The 15834-nt window shown below is 40.8% G+C and overlaps 1 protein-coding gene across 29 annotated transcripts in view; it reads left to right on the forward strand.

The window, feature by feature from the left end:
• The window catches only part of Ttll5 (tubulin tyrosine ligase like 5), a 260046-nt gene that overhangs the window by 46515 nt on the left and 197697 nt on the right, over window positions 1-15834 (forward strand). For all 29 annotated transcript variants that reach the window (XR_007345904.1, XM_048799024.1, XM_048799027.1 and 26 more), the window contains 3 exons: window positions 8002-8103; window positions 9787-9878; window positions 10630-10737. Coding sequence is in view for 28 of the 29 variants with exons in the window: in XM_048799024.1 (XP_048654981.1) it covers window positions 8002-8103; window positions 9787-9878; window positions 10630-10737 (302 nt within the window). In the remaining variant the exon portion in view is untranslated. The remainder of the gene's footprint in view (window positions 1-8001; window positions 8104-9786; window positions 9879-10629; window positions 10738-15834) is intronic.

Consider the following 15834-nt stretch of genomic DNA (forward strand, 5'->3'; position numbering starts at 1 on the left):
TATGTGCAGTGGCCTTGACTTTGTAGGACACAGCAGTTTAGGATGCGGTTTGCATCTGCCAGCAGTCATGACAAACTGAAAATCACAGTCTGTGCACATCTCTGTATTTGGAAAGTACCTTTTGAAGATGGGAAATAGCACAGATAAAAGAAGACTGCCTATTTATGTACAGGTGATAAAGAAAATAGGTACAGTTTCTACCCTCATAGAACTTAAGATTTAGCATCCTTGTTATGCGTAATGGCTTTGGCATGTTGGGGAGGGGGCAGGGACTAACCAAAGCTCCTAGCTGGCTGAGCCATGTCTGTCCTTTACCTCTAGGTGGCAATGACAGCATTTATATGCTCTGTCATATTCCTGACTTAAGATTTATGAGCCTGAGCCCTGGAAACACGGGAGGCTACCAGAATTCCATAGTTCTGGCCTCTTCATCCCTTAAAAATGGAGAAGGGGGAAAACTAAAACATTTCCCAGTAGTTGGGTAAATGCCTGGACCAGGCATCTGAGCATGAGCTGACTAGTAGCTCTAATCAAGTCTTTGTAGGAAAGGCATTTTTTATAATATTTATAGATATGTGTGCTCTCACATTTGAGTATAGTCAGACAGACTAGGTTGAAGAGCCACAATCCCATAATGTCTAGGAAAAAAAGAAGGTAAAAATATACCCCTGACTTCCACTCAGGGATATAAGGTGTCCCCGATTTCAGTTTTGTAATTTGAGACTTCTGAGCTCTCCCTCTTCTCTCAAGAGCTTCTCCACTCTCCTTCCTGCACTCATCCTCACCCCACCTGTCTGCTTGGTCCTACAAGTAAACTGTGTCCTACCAGAAGTTGGATTTCTGCAAGAGAGAAAGAATATCAAGATTATTTACATGCACCGTTTTTCAAGTATCATAGTAGTGTGTTTTGCGTAATATTTCCAGAAATATTTCACCCACAACATTAGTAGCCCTCCCTGTGGATAAAATGTGGGCATAGTTTTAAGACCTTTATGGTTCAGAGGACAAAATGAGGGCAGTACTAACATTTATTATAGAGAATAATAGTAGCATTATTTACTACAAAAAATGCAAATGCTTTGGCTACTGGTTGTGTGTTGGACACCAGAATCCACTGAATTGGAGTAACTCTTGCTTCTAGTAGGAATTTAAATGTATAAATACCTATGTGTTTGTTTATATACATATATATATATATATATATAATCTATTCATGTGTATATTCAATCAGTGAATACTTTTTCTTGGGATAATAGGAAAACAGCTGTTTAAATACTCAGACTGCCTGACCCCCAAAACAACATGAATTTGCAAGGCTTTGGTTATTAGGTTTACCAGAAAGTATAGGTGAGTATCAAAACTTTACCAAAGGGTGGTCCAAGGCAGTGTGAGGAGCTGTTTTCCAGAGTCCTGTGAGGGCACATTGTTCTGTGCAGTGACTTCAGTGGGCCTCAGTTCCTTTGACATCCTCACTGAGTACCTTGGCACACACCTGCTTCTTTTCCATCCTCAGAGTGTACTTGACTACTCCACTGTGCCATTACATTCGGCAATGGTCTCTGCCTCCTCCTGTCTGTAGCTTCTAGTAATCTTGGGTTATATGTGAAGGTAATCAGGTTGGGGTGAGATCACTAGGTCTTTTTACTCTGAGGCTAAACAAGGAAAACCATAATTTTTCCTAAGGAGACAGAACTGGAGCCAAAAATAGTTTTATTCTTTAGAAAGGAAGGCTCTGATACCGTATCATTTCTATTTGGGGCTTCACATTAATGGTAGGTGATGGAAAGTTCATTTCACAAGAAAGTTTTGTGAAATAAGTGTAAATTCTTTACCTTCTTACACTTACTGAAAAGAAGACCCTGGTGTGTTTCTTTATAAGTTAGTGTTTTCAGTTGTCCTTGTTTTATTCACATAGGAAGCAGAATTCTCACTGTTTTCTTTATGTGGGTAGAGTAGTGAAGACATGTGAGAAGGAATTGCCTTTCTGGAGTTTGATTCGGTGTCTTGTGGTCTTGTGTGGTGCCCCAGAGCTGCACCCAGCTTTCCAATTCCCTGTGCATGTTGCTGTTTTACACCAGCAGGGGACACTCGGTTTCCAAGGAGGGGTGCTGCTCTCACCAAAATGGTGGAGATTCCTTTTCCTTTCAGAGTGGAATCTTAAGAAGACTCTGTCCTGGATTTTACAACTTTTGGTAGATCCAATATGGGGCTTAAATAATTTTACAAAGCACTTTTGGAAACAAAGCTAATAGCCAAATTTGCACTGAAATAGGGAAAATGAAAAGTTAAAAAAAAAAATCAAAACAAAATTGAGTTGAAAACCATGTTATCAGAGACCCAAGATAGGTAGCAGTAGCACCTTGGAGAACATGAGAGTGTCCAGTGGGGAACCAAGAGCATTCCACCCACACTGTTGAGGTCCCCAGTTGAGGCAGGGGACCCGGAGAAGTTAGCAAACAGAACTGCTTTTTTTTTTTCTTCTGCCTTAGCCATATTATTCAGTGGAAGTGCAGAAAAGACCCCAAACATTTGTACTGCCTTCCCTCTCCCCACCCCCAGTTACTTCTTCAGTAGCCTTCCTTGCTAATTAACACTGGCTCCGCAGAGATATTTACCTTTTCTCTGCTGGATTCCTGTGGTTTTGAAAGAATTCAGGTACTCGCTGGTTGCCAAGGAATTCAGATTACCTCACAGGCTGCTCACTGTCCAGAATCTGCCACAGCGGCAAGTGGGGGGAAAGACACTAGAAAGGGGTAGAAACCCTTTCCAGTGCTCATTGTCACCCTCCCTGGCAGGCCCTTGCTGTTTGTGAAGTTTGAGTCATTTCTGGCTCTGAGGACAGAGGATCAGGCTCGTAATCCCCTCCCAGACGGCCCTGCTGGGCGCTGCCTAGTCTCTGCAGCACTTTGGCAGCCTCCAGGCTGCAGCTGGTGGACAGCAGATCAGAGAGCTCTTGGGCCTCTTGCTTTCTTCCATAAGATTTTTCTGGGTCAAGCCAGGATGAAGCCCAGTGGCTCCTGGCAAGGCTGCCTGAGGTGCACCTCCTCGTCCTCCTCAGGGCCTCTCTGGCTCAGAATGGCTACACCTGCTGAGAAATAACTCAGGTGCAACCTCCAGGGTCTTCTCCGGCCAGCCTCATTGCTCCCTTTGTTTGCCTATTTGTAGTGAATGTAGAAAAATAACTACCAAAGAGGAGGTCCTACATCTAACCTCTGTGACTCTGACTTAAGAGCATATGGTATCAGATTGTGAGAACAAAATAGGTTTTGAATAGGGGAAGAGAGTTTATAAGACCCCACTGACCCCCTCTGCTTGTTTTCCCATGTTGGTAAAGACCTTGAAACAAGCAACTCAGGTGCACTTTCAGTTTATGCTTATAATTACCCACTACAGATACTCCTTGATTAGAGGATTTTGTTCTGATAAACCCATCATAAACAAAAATGCATTTGATAACCCTAACCTGCTGAATACCATAGCTTAGCCACATGGTCTGCCGTCGAGTATTGGTTGCTGACCTCTTGATGGCAAGGGTGCTTGGGGCTACAGCTCATCATGTTGCCCAACATCTCCAGAGGGCATTGTGGTGCGTATCATTAGCCTGGGAAGAGAGGAATTCAAAATTTGAAGTATGGATTTTACTGAATGCTATCACTTTTGCATCTCTGTAAAGTTGAAAAATTGTAAGTCAAATGAAATCTTTTCTTCAGACACCCACACATCTGATTTCTAGACTAATTATCACCATTGTTTTGATTCCAACTGAGAAAGAAACTTTAGAAAACAAAAAAAGTGTAGCTTTTGATTTAAGAGTTTGTCAGAATAAAGATAATCCATATTTGTTTATAGGGTGGTTAAAAAAATAAAGAGGCATACGGTTCTGTATTCATCAGTATGCTGCCAAGTAGCATCCAGGGTTTCAGAATTAGCCGAGAAAGTAATACCCACCCACACCCAACCCACCACCTTTTCTTGGCTTAAAGGTCAAGGCTGTGAAATTCTGTTGAGAGTTTTCCTAAATTTTCATCTCATTAAAAGAGAAATTCAAGACTCAGTTCATCCTATAAATTTCAGCCTGTGTTAGATTAAGTCAGTATTTGAAGACTTGGTCCCGGGGTACCTATTCAAGTGTTTTCTCTTTTAGTTTGTTGCTAGTAAAAACTGTTGAAACTTTTAGACCTAAATATGATGAAATTTAATAATATGTGAAGGTCTAGTTTAAAGGTCAACACTAAATGCTCACAAGTACATTTCCTCAAGGCAGTTAGCCAGGTGGGGACTGCAGAGTGGGAGAGCACCTGTCCCACCTAAGGGAGCTTGCTGTGTAGTGCCAATAGGTCACTGATATTGGAATCACAGGAACTTCCATTTTTTTTTAAGGGAAAATGTTTTGTTGTAAAACTTAATTTTTTAGACTTTTAATTTTGAAACTATTTTGAACTTGTAGAAATGGGATAAAGAACTGTCCTTTCATTCTGTGTCCAGAGACCCCATTTCATAATATGGTACTTGTTTTAATAATGTCCTTTATAACAAAGGGACCCAAGCAAGGACCACGTGTTGGGTTTTGTCGTAGTGGCTTTTGTCTCCTCAGTCTGGGGCAAGTCCTTTCTACAACTTTCACAACCTCAGCAATTTTGAAGATCACAGGCAGTCATTTTGTAGATTGTCCCTCAATTTGGGTTTGTCTATATTTTCTCATGATTAAACCTAGGTTATGCATTTGTGGGGCCAGAATACCACAAAAGGGATGGTAGTTCTCATTGCATGGTATCTGATGGCCCACGATGACTATTCAGTGTTGACTGCTTGGTTAAGGTGGTGTCTGCCAGATTCCTCTGCTGCAAAATGACACTGTCTTTCGCTTCAGAGTATTTTATGAGGAGATACTTTGAAACCAGGTAAAATCTCGTTCTGTATTTCACCTAGTCTTTTTTTCCTGGTAGTTGTGCTGGGGATCAAGCCTGGGCCTCATACATACTAATCAAGTGCTCTATCACTGAGCTGCACCCCCAGCTTTTCATTCAGTACTTTTAACATCTACTGATATTTCTTGCCTGAATGAATATTTGAGGTACTGATTATCCAATGATGGTTTTCTGGTTCTATCATTCCTTTTACTTTTATCATTTGGCATTTTACTTCAAGGAAAAGCTTTCTCCTCTTCCCTTATGTTTATTCATTTATTTATTTATACCAGTGCAGACTCAAAGATTCCTATTTTATTGAATTGGTTTCTTTAATTGGGTGCTCCAGTTGTCTCAGATCTGGCCACTGGAGCCCCTTTAAGCTAGCTTTTTCTGCCCTTTTTGTTATCCCCATTTTTCTTTGAGCATAAAATGTTTTAGGCTCATGTTATTCTTCTCTGATTTAGCCCTGGAACCAGTCATATCTCCAAGGAGCACTTGTTGCTTTGTTGTGGAGAATGGTCTTTAGAAATGCAGATCTGGATGCTAGGTAGGCTCATCACCCTAGGGCCTTGCAGTGGACAGCCCTAGAAGTGTGCAAATATGTATATGTACGTGTGCACATTCACATCTGTATTTCTGTATCTCCATGCATTGAAAATAGAGGTTAATATTAGTACTTCCAATTCCAGTTCAAAACTACAGGGCACATTGTAGTGCTTTCTATATTTTTGTGTCTCAGATCCAACAGTGAGAAATCTGTGTTCCATTATCTTCAACATATTTATTTATTTACTTAGTTCCCTCTAATGTAGTCAGTTTCCTGACCTTGCTGGTCCATCGTCCCACTCACATGCCCTCCCTGTGTGGATTTAGAGCCCTATGGGGCTGTGCCCTCCTTAGATAACTTCCTGTACTGCCTGGGGTTTCCCTTCCAACCCCATGGGCCATTTCTTTCTGTGGACACTGGCTGCCATTGGGCTACAAGAAGGAATGTTGGTCAAGTAATTCAAGTTAAAAAACAAAACACAAACTTTTGTAGGTCAATCAGATAATCAGAACTTGACTAGTAGACCAGATGTGAGACTACTGTGACCTCTCGTCTAGACATTTTGAAGGAAATGGTGATCTAAGGTGAATAAGATTGTTTAATGGGACTGTACTGAGAGCTGTAAGATCTGTTGGGAGGTGGGGGTGAGCATACATCCCTGCCTCTCCTCTGTATGGTCTTCTTCTCTGTCCAATGGGTTAGGAAACAGAGAGTAGTGCCTTTGTCCTGTAGAACTTTTCTGCTAAGCTGAAGCTTTTCCCTCCCTCTAATCCTTCTTTCTGTAGAAGTCCATTCTGTGACCTTAGTAATCTCGCCTTTGCCAGGGTTCAGAATGAAATGCCCCTGTGAAAGAAAGATGAGAAAGAAGTTGGTGATTTTGTAAAGAGGTACTCTCTTGCAAAAAGGAGCCAGGAGCGACAGAAGTCTTCCTAACAGAGGCACCACTTGCCAAGGTAGATCAGATACCCAAAGTCAGGGTGTCTGATTTTCCCTCCCTGAAATTCATTGCTCTTTTGGGAGAGAGGAGGATGTCACTGTGAGGAAACGTCTGCTCAAGGGCTGGCAGCCTTGGGGCGTCAGCCTGTGCCCCTTTGCATTTCACAAGAATTCAGAGTTGTTGTCTTGTTTCCGTTTGGAGAAAGAATCACTGTCTGTATGTAGAAGTGAATTTTACTCACCACGTGTGACATGATGAAGAGTAGTGATAACTCCTGGAAGTTTCTGGAAAATCTGAGATTTTTCTCAAGCATAGACATAAAGCTTGTCAAACTCTTGTCCTTGAGCCATACATGCCAAGTCAAAATTTTCTTTGTCCACATCCTTTTTCCTGGCCTCATGTTTGTTTATTTTAGTTTTTGAGTTAAGCCTTTTTTTTTTTTCTTTTTCACTTTTCTTTCTTTGGCTCTTGTTTATTTCTGGTACAGGGAATTAGGGAGCGGAGATAGTGGGTGGGTGAGAAGAAATAGAGAAGAGGAAAAATTCTAAATGCTGACCTTTAATGTGGTAAAAATTCATGTTGACTTCATAGTCTGGGTAAGCATATGTAAATAATTTGTAAATCATCTGAAAATAAACTTGTGGCCTTCCAGGTTTTTTTCACACACTTGCATCTGTCTCTTGGGAAAACCACTTTAGGGGAGGGTGATATGGTTATAGAGGTATGTAAACAGGGATTGATATTTACCATAATTATTTGCCTTGAATGGCCTTTTGTGGACAATGAGCATCATTGGAAAGTTTTCTCTCTCCCTGCTTACTTTCTTCAGGGGCATATATATTTTTTGCCTTGGTCGTCTTTTGACAGTAGTCCAGGATATCAAGTTGCTTCCCTGTTTTCAGTGGGTTCCATGTTTGATCTCTTTATCCTTTCCCTTCATTTCAAATTTAAGAATTAGTCTCTTGCACTGTGCCCGTTTTTATGCTGTTCTGCTTTGTCTACTATTAATGCTGCCATTATTGTTCTTTGTAAATGACTAGTACACATCAATTCTGTTCTTTCTATGGATGTGAGTTCCACGTCATACATTTCTATGCTGCTCTCTTTTTCTTTTTTGTGTACTTTTTCTCCATAGAATGCTATGGAACCAGGCACTATGTGGACACTCAGTAGATGTTTCCTTACCAGCTAATGCCCCATTCATCCATAGCATCCTTTACATAATTTTGCAAATTGGGCACAATTATTTTCAATTTTCATCCTTCCTATTGATACAAGGTTCTGTGTAAGAGATGCAGCATCTATGGTGATTAAGATAATGGATTTTGGATCAGGGCAAGTTGCTTCATCTCTCTAGGTCACATTTAGTTTTCCTATCTATTTTATAAATTAGAGATAATAAACCCTACTTCATAGAGTTGTTTTGAGGATTGAATTAACATGTGACATTTAGTATAAACAGCCTGGGGATGGCAGTTGGGAGGTGTTCAGCGTTTCTTAGATAATGATGTCTCCTTTCTTTATCATTGTGGTCTTGCTGATCCTCAGCCCTAGCCTGGGTCCTTGAACCTCTGTTTCTGGCTTTTAACGTGTGTCATTTCTTTCAGGTTTGCCACTGTGCGATACGACCAAGGAGCCAAGAACATTAGGAACCAGTTCATGCACCTGACAAACTACAGTGTGAACAAGAAGAGTGGAGACTATGTGAGGTACTGGCTGTGTCTGAGCCAGAAAGCAGGGAAGGCACACTGAGTTGTGGGTGTTTAGGGGTGGGAGGTTGAAGTGCTGCGCTGGAGCTTGATGTTAGGTTTCTGTCCATGTAACACTTATGGAAAGCTGCCAGGGTCATGTGACAGTTGTGATTGTGTTGCTGCTCCACTGTTTGCCCTGCTGCAGTGTCACCTTTCTCTACTAAAACATGTTTACATCATTTTGTGTTCTTCATTGTCTTCCTTTGACTTAGGGGTGGGAATTTAATAGGCATATTGCATGTTTAGAAGTCAACAAGTGAGGTCATTTCAACACTTGAAAAACATACCAAAAACTTGACAAATATTTGTACACTTTGACCCAGCAGTTCCATTTCTAGAAACTTAACCTTGAAAGAGGGATGTATGACGGGATCAGAGATAAAGAATGTTCATTACTGTGTATTATTAGGGGGAAAGCACATTATGTGCAACTGAGTTTCTTGCATGAATATATCTGATAGCTAAAGCTATTTATTTTTGCTGGGGGTGAAAAAGAGAGAAGGATATGGACTACTTAAATATAGGGGGTGGGACTGTGGGTGGGTGATTTTTATTTTCTTTCTGTGTGTGCTTTTATGTATTTTCAAAAACAAATGCTTATATGATCAGGAAAAAAATGGGAAAACGAGAAATGAGGACATCTCAGAAAAGATTATGGTAGAAGGGAGCACCAACACAACTGTGTGGAAATATTCTTTTTGCTTAGTTTTTCTTTCATGCTGATAATTTTGCCAAAAGGTGAAAAAACAGAAAAGAAATCCAAGTAGTAATTTTCTGTGCAGACTAAAAGAAAGAAAGGAAGGCAGGTATCTGGAAGTGCTGGAATAGGTGCTGAAGCTGTTGGGGCCGACCAGTATCCTGTGGCCAATGTTAGGGGGTTGAAGACGTCATATCCTTCACCTGGGAAGATGAGCAGAGATGCAGTGAGGTGGGACCTGGGGTTGGAGGTGAGGGCAGTTGCAAAGCACACGTTCCAGGTTGCAGGACTCTGCAGTCTCCGTGGGAGTCTGTCCCATTTGTCATCATACACCATATCAGTGGGATTCTTCATTGCTCTTACTGCCACTCTAGTGCACTCTCCCTTCATGGTGCCTCGGCAGATAGGAAAGAGGCCCAGTCCACCACCAGAGAGGAGGAGCTTGCTTCACATGCCAAAGCATGTGTGGGGTGAGCTCGTTAAAGTGCTGTGCTAGATTAGCTCATTAACCCCTCCCAACTCAGTTCTGGTCTGAAAATGGCACCCAGGGTGGTTTTGTCGACTCGAGTGACATTCACTTCTAAGGCCGGGTTGTTAATCCATTTTTGTTAAATTATTGCAACCATTCTTAATTTTGCTTAAATCTTTTCACATGTTTCTTCCACTCTTTCATGATGCATAATTGTTTGGTTAAGGAAGAGTTTGCCTTCTTTTCCCTTGCCCTTTTCAATAAGGGAAACTATATGCATTTTAATTTCCATTTAAGAAATTGGTACTTAAGGATACATAACAAAAAAGACTGAGAAAAATTAGGTGAGAAGAAATCAGCAAAGTGAGTGTTTTTCTAAAAATTTCAAAGGACCAAGAAGGTTGGTCATAAAGAATCTTGTTTTATAGCTAGGCGTAGTTGCACATGTGACCTTGATTCATTAACTTTGTTTCAGTTGTGATGATCCAGAAGTAGAGGATTATGGGAACAAATGGAGTATGAGTGCTATGCTTAGATACCTGAAACAAGAAGGCAGAGATACAACTGGTGAGTACCAGATCTTTTCCCTTCCTGACTTTTCTTGTTTGTACAACTTTACCATGGCCTCTTGCCAGAAGTCCTACTCCTAAAAGTAAATTGTATTGCTGAGATGTTCAGTGGGATGATTGTTCTTGGTTATTCACAAGACTGGGGACAAGCTTTATGTAACTTCCATTTCCTTATCTTGTTTCTAGTTTGGAAGGCAACTTTCTACTTTAATCCTTTGTGAATTTGGAAGGATAAAGTCACTAAATTCACTAAATTCAGCATTTTAATAAATTGCTTCCCTCTACATTGTCTCTGAGTTCAAATTTCTCTTAAGTTAACCCCTCATTTCTGTTGCTGAGTTGGAAAATGAATGGGCAGAGTGGAGTTTGAATATAAGGCTTAGAATCAAAGTGGGCCCATTGCTGAGCCTTGAGCAGAATGGGAAGCACTGTGCTGAAGACACCGTCTCGGTCTACAAGAGAAAGGGCGGTAGGGGAGGAGTGGGAAGAGACAGAGCCTCCTTTTCCATTCTGTCTCTGTCTTCTGTCAAAGGAGGCTGCCTGAGTGTATCCCCAGACACTTCCATTCTTGACTGTGTCAACCTATTTATGGATATACCTGTCCCTGTCAGGCCCATTCTGAATATTGCTTCAGAGAGGTTTTTTTTGAGTGAGCACACATGCTTTTCCAATTATATTGTGACCTGGAATCTGGTCCTGCTAGGAACCAGGTCTTTCTTCATTTTTACCTTTTTTTTTTTTTCCCCCAGCATTGATGGCCCATGTGGAAGATCTGATCATTAAGACTATCATCTCTGCTGAGCTGGCTATTGCTACAGCTTGTAAAACCTTTGTCCCTCATCGCAGCAGTTGTTTTGGTAAGGAGCTCTGAAAGAGGCCTCTGTGTTTAGTGAAGAGGGTCCTGGGATGGGTTCTGGGGTAGAGAGCCTTAGTGATGTTTTGAGAGTGAGAGTTACTTGACACACTTTTCTGTCTAAGTTCAGGTAGTGTGTGCAGATTCTCCTAAGAGGCCAGTGGTGAGCTTAGTTGGAATTCCCCCGGGAGTAACTAGCTTTCTGTGTGGGAAGCAGGCATTGGAACTGAAGTGTGGGTCTCTCTGTCAGTGCAGTCAGAAAAAGTCTGCAACGGACTGTACAGGAATCCAGCACTAACAAATATATTCCAGAGCTCTTTGGCAGCCAGACTGGGAACTGTTCCAATATGCTCTGGCTGGTACCAGTGTGTGCTTTCTTCCGTTTTCTGATGACTCCACCTTTTTTGTTTTAGTCTTCTTTCTAGTGGGTTCCTTTTCCTCCTCCTCTTCCTCCTCCTCCTCCTTCTCCTCCTGCTTTTTCTCCTTTCTCCTCCTCCCCCCTCTCCTTCTTCTTCACCCTCAACCTGATTGCACAGAGAAGGAGAAATAAACAGTTCACAACCACCCACTAGCCATGATGGTAGCACTGAGGGTGCCTGTGTATATCTGCTTTCTTTGTGGATAGACACTTGTTAGAAACTGCTAGTGTTGATGTCTCTAAAGTCACATAAGCTTTCAGTAGACACGAGGCCTGGATGGTAAGGTGCACTAGGGTCACCAATAGGGAGGATGCTTAAGTGTGGTATGGAATAGTACAACCAATAAGGACGTAAGAGGCACAGCTTGCTTGTGAGGAGGCAGGGTAACAGAAGAATAAAGGGGACAGAGGAGAGCAAGGAAAGGGGAAATCCTGGGGAATGATATTGGCCAAATTACATTATATCGTATGTGTGTATGAATATGTAGTGACAAATCCCACCATTATGTATAACTCTAATGCACCGATAAAAACATGGCGAAAAAGGAACATGGGCTTTAGAGACTGACAGCCTTAATTTTTTCTTTTTTTCTTAAATTTATTTTTATTTATTTATTTTTATTGGCACTGGGATTTCCTGGCCCTTTTATTTTATATTTTGAGACAAGGTTTTGCCAAGTTACCAAGGCTGGCCTTGAGCTTGTGATTGTCCTGCCTCAGCCCCTCAAGTCACTGGGATTTACAGGCATGTGGCACCATGCCCAGTAGTCTGATGGCCTTAATTTGAAATCTGTTTGCACCCCTTACTAGTTTGTTGATTTGCAGCAAGCTTTTCTAATCCTGCTTTCTGAACTCTGAAGTGGCAGCAATGATGGCGTTTGTCTCCTTAGAGGATCACAAAGATCAAATGAGATGATGTATGCATAGTGCTTGGCATCATGTCTGGCCCTTATGCTCTACTCAGTAAAAATTATTTTTAATTATTTTTTATAATTAGACATTATATTTCTTAATATCTTTAATGAATTATCATAATAGCCTGTACTCAAGAGGCACTAGAATAAAGGTACTGTTGAGACTCTGAATATAATCTGTAGATAGATTAGGACCTACAGTTGCACAGGGAAAAAAGAGGTTGTAGTATCTTTTTAAAATGTGTACCCAGGGTTGATGTCTTCTTAAATGGCTTCCAACGCTAGTTTACTAACTCTGCTAGTAAAATAGAAACTTGATATGACCTTTAAGGTCTCTAAGGATCTGATCACAGCTGACTTTTCTAGAATTCTGTTTTCCCTGTTACACCTTATAACTCAGCATTTCCCTACTGTATCTCTTGAGCAAGCTTTGGTGTCTCAGTTCTGCCCTCCAGCTAGAAAACCGTCCTGTCTGCCTTGCACATTGTCATTTCTTAAGACTCGGCTCTACATTGCATCCTCTGGAAGCCTTGCTTAACGTAGCACCCACTTGTATTTCCTCCCCCATGCTGGTACGTGCCTGTATCATATTTTGATGTCTTGTTTACATGTATACTTCCTGGTTGTCTCTGAGTTTATTCTTGAATTCTTTTTTTTCTTTTTGTGGTGCTAGGGATTGAACCCAGGTCCTTGTGCATGTGAGGCAAGCATTCTACTTGTATCTGTGCTGTATCCTCAGCCCTATTCTTGAATTCTTAATAGTCACCATGTCTCCCTTCCTATGTCATCCTATTTCTGTCAAGCCAAATCTTTCACTATTTCTGTGGACCTCCGAGGACTTTTTGTACCCCTTTGCCTTTGCACCTGCTTTATATGTTCTGTGGTTGGTTTTTCTCATGTTACTTTATCTATTAGCTCATTGACATCTTTCAAGACAAACCCAGTTGTCACTCCTCTGCTAACCTTTTTCCTAACTCTGCTAGTCGAGGTTAGACTCTTCTCATCCTCTAACCTCAGCACTCTGTTCATAACTTTGCAGTAGCACCTGTGTGTCATCTAGAGTCATCTTTGTGTTTATCTCTCCTACTGGACTGGCAGCTTCTTGAGAATAGTAACCCTCCATTGGTTTTCCCCTCCAGTGCTGAACCGCAACCCTTTTTCTTAGAAGATTCGTGGAAGTGTCCATTGAATGAGTACTTGGTTCTAGCTTTAATTGCGTTTTGGTGGGTTGACAGCAGGCTTCCCAATGTACCTGGTTTGGTGAGGGCCTAAAACACTTAGATTTTATCGCAATCTGTTTGAGGATGGGAGTGGGATTATAGAATATAGCACCAACTTCCAAAATCTTAGATTGAAGTAATAAATAAGTTTCATTCTACATCTACTTGGTTCTTATATGAGGATAAATTTCACATAGTTGTTGGTGTAAAACTTTTGTTCTAAGCAGTTAATCATGACAGCTTTTCTGTTTTATTATCTGATTAATTTTTGAAACCTTAGGAATTTATTACCTTATGTTAGTAGAACATTTTGATGTGAAAGAAGCAGTGACTTTCTCTGACTCAGTGAAATCCCCCAAGTCCATTTGATCGGCGTGGGTCTCCATTCCCCTTCCTACTCATGTTCAGTTTCTATAAACTAAGTGCATCTGGACTTTTTTAAGTTGTTGACTGTCTTCGTGGCTTTTGTGGTTCTAATTCCACTTCCTGTCAGCTCTGGGATTTTGTTTGCTTCATTAACCCCCCCTCCACTGTCAGATATGATTTTGTATACGTGTGTGTATTTGTGTCTCCTTGCTTCCCTCTGACTCTTAGCTTCCCTTGGGATTTAAGTTACAAGGAGTAAGCTTTTTGTTTTTGTTTTGTTTTGTTTTGTTTTCTTCTCTTTCATTTGTGTTAGAATAAACAGGAATTGAGAGCTTCCCAGAAGATTTTGGCTTAAACAGAGTGTTGGTGCTTTTAGAAGTAAATAGTCCTGAGATGGGGTTCCCTATACTCATTTAGTTGTTGTCCCTGACCTTCCATCATATGGATCTCTGCCAGGAGCACTCCATTACCATCTTGTTTCTGTTTTTCTGTGGTTGTTTCTTGCCCCACCATCTGCGATGTCTGTTTCCAGGTACTTTCAATATTCCCATTCATTCTTTTATTTATATTTTTTGAATTTTTTCCCCCAGCCCTTGCTGTTTGAAGACGGCTCTTGCCGTCTTCAGCAGTGAATTACCATCAACAATTTGTCCCTGTCAAACCAAAATTTACATGTAATGGTACATACATATAATTGCATTATATTGTCAGTGTTTATATATAGACTTAAATGTAGTCATTTAGTGCTTTTTCATAGATTGGTGCATCTAGAAAGATGTTAGAAAATAATTAGTTCAGATATAGAAATGGAGATCTTGAGAAATTAACATGTGCCTCAGGGTTTAGAGCTAGTAAATGAAGGAATTTGAATGAAAGAGACTGAGCCTGAAGAACCAGGCTTCAGAAGTCACATTTTGGTAATCCTAGTATCTTGATCATGAAACTTCATTTATACAATGTTTGATGCCCACCCCAACAAAACAGATTTTTGACAATTAACTTTCACTGCCTTCCAAGATGGTGAAAATATGCCACCATATGAAATAATATGCTTAAATAGCAACTTTTAAAATATTCTAAGGAACTTGGCACTGTGAGATAACTGACTATGAGAACAGCCTTTTTGACCAATTGAAGAAAAACAGCCAAAAACAACAGGATGTTAGCTGTGCTCTAAAGATGTTGCTGCTGACAGTGGTTTTATCTTTGTGTGTGAAGATGCCTAAAGTCATGTGCTGTGACCAAGTGGGATCATGTGGATCAGATGTGAGACCACTTAGGGAAATTATCAACCTGGCCTTGTTTTGATCAGAGTCCAGTGAGTTGTTAGCTCAGGGCCACCCATGCCCAGTACCTCTGTCTTTGCTGAATGAAATCTGGTTTGGCCTTTTGTTGATTCCTCAGGGTAAACTGAAGTTTTAAAGGGAGCAGGCCCACAAACCAAGGAGTGAATGTGTATAGTTCACGTTGTCCAGTAATGTAAACTACTTGACCTCCAACAAAATAAGAATGAAAGTCAAATGTTCACTTTTCAAGATAAGATTATCTTTTCCACTTTACCCCTTTGTCCTATTTAGTTGGGAAGGGAAGTTTACTGCAGAAGGGACTTAGTAGGTATGGGAAGTACCTGCTGTTTGTCAAGCAAACGAAGGTTATTTCCTTCAGTCCTCAACAGTATTGTTGGTCTTTATTACCAACCAGATAACATAAAACAAGGATTAAAAAAAAAAAAAAAGATTCAGGAAGGTTAAGGAAGTTATCCTAGGTCATGCAGCTAATAAGTGGCAAAACTGAGTTTGAGAGCCAGGTCTCTCTGGCTCTTTCTCCACCCACATAAAGACAAGTTCTGATGAGCCTGCCACTTTTGGCATGCCTCATATCCTGGATTCTCCTCTGCTCTCCTGTAACTAAATCTCAGGAAAAATGACCTCATCCTTCCTAGTAGATCAGGTCTGTGAAAGGACGCTCTTACTGCTCTAGTCAGGAGTAACCTCTCCTAGATGGTCCTTTCAATCTGTCTTTGTATCTGGTAACCAGATACCGTATTGATTTATTGGACTAATTAGTAAATTGGCTTTGGCCTTTTTGTTTTATTTAGTTCATTTTCCTGTGGAATCTTGGTCTGCATTTTTCCAAAACTCTCTTTGTGGACCCCATTATAATGATCTCTCTTCACTTTTTTT

The sequence above is a fragment of the Marmota marmota genome, unplaced genomic scaffold (genome assembly GCF_001458135.2).
Source record: "Marmota marmota marmota unplaced genomic scaffold, marMar, whole genome shotgun sequence".
Taxonomy (NCBI): Eukaryota; Metazoa; Chordata; class Mammalia; order Rodentia; family Sciuridae; genus Marmota; species Marmota marmota.